This window comes from Dendrobium catenatum, unplaced genomic scaffold (assembly GCF_001605985.2).
Source record: "Dendrobium catenatum unplaced genomic scaffold, ASM160598v2 fragScaff_scaffold_390, whole genome shotgun sequence".
Taxonomy (NCBI): Eukaryota; Viridiplantae; Streptophyta; class Magnoliopsida; order Asparagales; family Orchidaceae; genus Dendrobium; species Dendrobium catenatum.
The window spans coordinates 4913811-4919753 of NW_021318852.1; the positions used below are offsets into that span (position 1 = coordinate 4913811).

Genomic DNA, 5943 nt, shown 5'->3' on the forward strand with positions numbered 1-5943 from the left:
GGAACGGCGCCGACTGCACACCGATTCAGCGGGATTTCGGGGATGCCTTCGACAGATACGAGGTTTCCGGGATTTCTGGCGGGATTCGCGTGTTAGCATCGATGCATCTGAGTTCGTGGATCCGATGGTTTACAGGCATGTACATTGAATTTTGGCTTCCTCTTTCTTTTGTTCTTTTGGGTATATGATACAGGTCAACAATTTCATTGTGTGTGTTATCCTCCAAGCTTCATCTAATCGATCTTCTTTCTTTTGGATGTATAAACCTATTAAAAAAAATAATATCAAATTAGTAGTTATAAAAATTGAACTGCACATGTATTCATTAAAATTTATTTGCTAACTTATCACTAGCCCTTTGTTTGATTATCCTTGTGTGCACACATTCATCATTGGTCTTATATGTAAATTGATTAATTGTAGTACTTATAAGAATTTGCCCATAAAGTATTTTTCAGTGCAATACCTTTGAACCCAACAAATTTTAAATTTTGGTGTAGATGACGATCATGAAACCTATTTGTAACATTTGGCAGTATATTTTCAAATGCAGGAAGTAAACTCTTTTGTTTGTCTGATATGAATGTGAACTTCATTTGATTTTCGACAATATGTAAATCTCTAGCCAATAACTCTAAAAACTATTCCCATCTACTTTTTTATTCACTTTCTACAACTATCAATGCTATTAAAAAAATGTTATTAGTCTCATCTGAACTTACATCAGTTAGTAGCAGACCAACCTGTGGGCTCTTTAAAAAGCATCCGTCAACTCCAATAATTGGCCTGCAACCTCTTAAAAAACCACTTTTACATGCTCAAAACAAACATATATTCTCATAAATGCTTTTTGTCCTTGTAGATTGGCATATCTTGTGGTTAACACAGATATTATTGTACCTAGGTTTGTTCTTAAGATTTCCAAACAGTAATCCCAAATCTCCTTGAATTGATCTTCATCATTCATTTGCACCAAATTTCGAGCCTTGCAAATAACCTTCCTTGTTTATGACTTTGACACATGCAACTTCAACTCATCAATAACTTTTATTTGGAAAAAATTTGTCTTGTAATGTGAATTAATTCTAATTTTGTTCACAATTGTTTTTGCTATAACTATTGATGTGAGTCTTATTATGATAGGTCCATGAACATGTATGCTCTTCCAATGACCTAACTTGCCATGAATGACTTCCTTCATGGTTTGAGATGTAGAGAAAATGATTGTTAGGCTTTTTGCAAATAACTCTGCATCTTCTTTTGTTATTTTTTGAGAACTTTATTGCTTGTTTAGTCCAATTCTGAATAGCTTCTTTAAAATTTTCCTTTCTATTAAATGTCATTCTCGCTTCAAACTTCTGCTTGTCATGATCAACCTCAGAATTGATAACGGTCCATCTTGTGCGATTATTTTCCTCACCACTATGAACATTAGCATCATCATTAGAATCCATACAGTCAACTTCACAATCACTTTCCAATTTATCATTAAAATTAATATTTGGAGCCCCAATAGTTTCCTTTCCCTTTTTTGTGATGCCTACAAATTCAATAGAATGATTCATTTTATTTTCAAATAACTAATTATCCTGATGCATCTAATAATCACTGTCTGCAAACTGCTCGCTATCATCTGTTAAGTTATAGTCCCCATCCTCATCATCATTTTTGTACATCTCATTATCTTGGTAACTATTCTTAAGTGCTTCTACATCCTCAATGATGTTGAAGCTCATCGCATGTCTCGGGAGTATGATTTTCTCTTATTTTATGTGATTCGCGTGGGAATATACAATAGATAAACAACTAACCTAGCCCTGTCTTCTTGTGGATGTTGCACGTTGCTTGCCATCTCTGTTCACGATGTCGAAGCTCTTCGCACTCGCTCTCAGGGTGTCTCACTTTGTGGCGCGTCGTCTGTCTTGCAGCCGCACACGAATCCGTAATGCGAATTGAAGCACGCCACAAAGCATCTTACTCCTAGCCTGCTCGCTCGTGTCGTCTATCTTGCTCATCTCCTCACTTGCTCGTATTGTTTGTCTCGGTCGTGTTGCCCTCAGTCGCTCGCGCCTCCTTCTACACATCTTTACTCGCACAAATCGATCTCTAGGGCGTATAGTGGGAAGGCATCGAGGGCTAAAAAGCGAGAAGGCGTCGAGAGAAAGTGCTTAACGTAAATGCCCACCAAGAAGCGAATCTCTCGAGTTTTTTCTGTTAAGTTAAACAACAAATCGTTCTCAGAGATCAAATTGACTTAATTTTAAATAGTCGAGGGACTAAAATGGGACAATGTGAAACAATGAGACTAAATTTAATATTTATTGATAGTCGGGGGACTATTTTGAACTTTTACTCTTTTTTTATTTTAAAAATAATTTTATTTTATTTTAAAATGATATAAGCAAATATGAATTTTATGAAAAATAGAAATTCTATATAAAAAAACTACCATCATCATCAAATATTTCATCTATATTGGAAAAGATAAAGTAAAGCAAGTAATGGAAAAAAGTTGTTGCAAACTGATTTTTATGTGCTTCGACACTAATGTCTATATTCACGCACCACCCTAAGGATTCACTTCTATCTCTTTTGATCATCATTGGGTGTAGAATCCTTTCTCATATATAGTTAATGGAGAAATTTTGCTCTATCTTTTTTTACTCTAGACGAGAAGACTGTTACTCTAACCCATTTGTTAGCCCACTATTTCTTACATAAATGAATCTGATATCACATCAAATTCTTACAAGACTTTTGATGTATTATAACTTTCACAATAGCAATAACAACCCTGGAAGATTTAAGGTTGAATAAAAATGAAAACAATAATGGTGCTCATGCTCTCGATGGATTTTCTTCACTTAGGGTTTGCAAAATGAAAAAAGCTTGATGTTCTTTCTTGAACTATTTTTCTTTGTTTTTTAATCTTACACATGTTTTAGCGGTTTTAGGATGGTTTATATGCTAAGCACCTAAAAATAAAATCATAAATTTGTTTTTTTTTTTTAAATGCGAGCATATTGGTACTATACGATCTTTACATCATATAGTACAAATAGTTCGAATAGTGAAATATCATGAAAGGCAAATTCTATTTGATCAACTAGTATGATCAGTTTGAATGGCAAAATTTTGTGAAAGCAAGCATTATTCAAACATTCAGTATGATTAATATCATATTGTATGATTTATTATGCTATATTAATATGTATTGCCTACTTAATTTTCATATCTTGATTTGATAAATTTACTAAATTAATCATACAATATGATATGCATTATACAATACGGTTAATTCAAAATTTGCAAAACTGTAACACCTAAACAAACCCTTCTAATACCATAAAGATTCAGATTTATTAGAATATCAGAACTAAGATGAACATTTGTCTTGTGGGATCTTATTCTTTTTCTTCTTTTTTTTTTCTTGGCTGGCTTGCCTAGTAGTTTCTTTTAGTGCTAAGCATGAATTTATTCTCGCAATATTTCCTTGACGTCTTTCCAATGGCAATGATTCTTCGTAAATTATTTTTTCTCACAGACCTATATGATGCCAGAGGGCAGCAAAAAGGGGGACCTTCGACTTTATCGGGCTACTAAATTTCCACTTGAATGGACATTTGAGAAGGTTCTTGTGAGTAAACCACTTGTAGATACGTCGTTGGTTCACTATAATGGATATTACTGGCTCTTTACTTCAGATTTTAGCAGGCTGAGTATTGAGAAGAACGCAGAACTTGAAATATGGTTCAGTAGCTCACCACTTGGTCCATGGAAAGAACACCGAAAAAACCCTATATACAGAGCCAACAAAAGCTTGGGTGCACGAAATGGGGGTCGTCTTTTTATTTATGAAGGTTCTCTCTATCGTCCTGGTCAGGATTGTAGCGGAACTTATGGTCGAAGGCTTCAAGTATATAAGGTGGAAAAGCTAACAAAAGACGAATATAAGGAGGTGCCAGTTTCACTTGCCCTTGGAGAAGCAAAGAAGGGCCGAAACTCTTGGAATGGTGTTAGACACCATCACCTAGACCCGCAACTTCTTCCATCGGGCCACTGGGTTGCTGTTATGGATGGGGATCGTGTTCCTTCTGGTGATTCAACAAGGACTTTACTTCTTGGTTGGACATTTTTTCTTCTGCTTTTCCTTATTGTTATGTTCATAGGACTGCTGGTTGGTGTCATGGATTGTATTCATCATCAAGGAAATTATCTGATTGTTAGTCGACGAAATGAGCCATTTTCATTTTGGACGAATACCCACTCAAAACTTCGGAGGTATGCTGCAGACATAAGCAGATGTATTCTTGCATTTAAAGGCAGAGTAAAGCTTAAAACATGTCATGGAAAGCTCACTATCATCTTCCTTTCTATTATCGTTGTGGTTCTAGTCTGCATGACTGTTCAATATTTTTATGGAGGGAACGGTGCTGAAGAGGGCTACATGTATAAGGGCCAATATTCTCAGTTTACAATGCTTACGATGACTTATGATGCCCGGCTCTGGAATCTAAAGCAATATGTGAAACATTACTCTAGATGCGCATCTGTTAGAGAGATTGTAGTTGTTTGGAACAAGGGTAAACCTCCAATTGTGGATGAATTTGATTCTGCTGTGCCCGTCCGAATTCGTGTTGAGCAGAATAATTCTCTAAACAATCGGTTCAAAGATGACCCGCTTATACAAACTAGGGCTGTTCTTGAACTGGACGATGATATATTGATGACGTGCAATGACATAGAGAAAGGATTTAGAGCTTGGAGAGAACACCCTGAGAGAATTGTGGGATTCTATCCACGGCTGCTTGATGGAAGTCCTTTAAAATATAGGGATGAGACGTATGCTAGGAAGAAAAATGGTTACAATGTCATATTAACTGGTGCTGCTTTCATGGATACCGAGCTTGCTTTTAAAAGATATTGGAGCGAGCAGGCAACAGAAGGAAGAGCTCTTGTTAACAGGTTATTTAACTGTGAGGATATACTGATGAATTTCTTGTATGCAAATACAAGCTCTGTGAGGACCGTCGAGTATATTCGTCCTTCATGGGCTATTGACACTTCGAAATTTTCAGCTTCTGCCATTAGCAGAAACACGCAGCAGCATTACAACATTAGGTCAGAATGCTTGTCGAGATTCTCCTCCATATATGGGTCTCTTCCTAAAATGGCATGGAACTTTGGAAGTAGAGTTGATGGTTGGGATGTATAAGATTGTGGTCAGATTAGAAGTTCATAGATAGATTCTCTTCCTATAAGAGTGCTAGAGTTGCCAAGCTTATCAAGATGCTTTGGGAGGCTTGTTGTGGATTTCCTTTACCAGTGTTGTAGCTTATTTGAGCAGCTGGGATCTAACTTGATAGAAGTCTGCAATAATTTTTTTTCCTTTTTCTTTTTGTGTTGTAATTTATGATGATATTTGGCACCTAGAAAGGGAAATTCTGCTAGTAATTTTATTTATACTTTGTAAGATGAGGGTCATGTGTTGTGTTATTAAACTTTTAGTGTGGATTTGAGATTGGCTCTTTAGTCTTGTCCTTATTCTTATATATTTTAGTTGTGTATATTCATATATGTCCATATAGATAAATGACAGGCATTGAAATAAATTTATTTTCTAAGTGGTGTGGTCATAGGGAACACTCACTCAAAACAATTCTCATATAATAGCAGCCTCACTTTGAGGAATAATCACCAAAACTGACTTGTAAGTAGGAATACATCGTAGTCCATTTATGCTGGGTAGTCCTTAGAGAATGAAGCGTTAACTTTCGGCACGTTCATTGAAATTACTCACTCAAATAAAGCTTTCATCCCAAAGGGAATTCTCCCTCAACTAAAGTCATTTGCCTTCTGTGGACGACTTATTAAAGTTATAATAAGCATGCACATATAGGTGTCTATGATTATTACTTCGTCGATTATGCTCATCCATTGTTT

General features: G+C 35.8%; 1 protein-coding gene across 2 annotated transcripts in view; it reads left to right on the top strand.

Annotated features, from left to right (window-relative positions):
• Nucleotides 1-5567, top strand: part of LOC110106466 (glucosamine inositolphosphorylceramide transferase 1) — a 25895-nt gene extending 20328 nt beyond the window's left edge. For both annotated transcript variants that reach the window (XM_020836389.2, XM_028694017.1), the window contains one exon: nt 3545-5567. In XM_020836389.2, the coding sequence (XP_020692048.1) occupies nt 3545-5215 (1671 nt within the window). In that variant the 3' untranslated portion in view covers nt 5216-5567. The remainder of the gene's footprint in view (nt 1-3544) is intronic.
• Nucleotides 5568-5943: the final 376 nt, after the last annotated feature.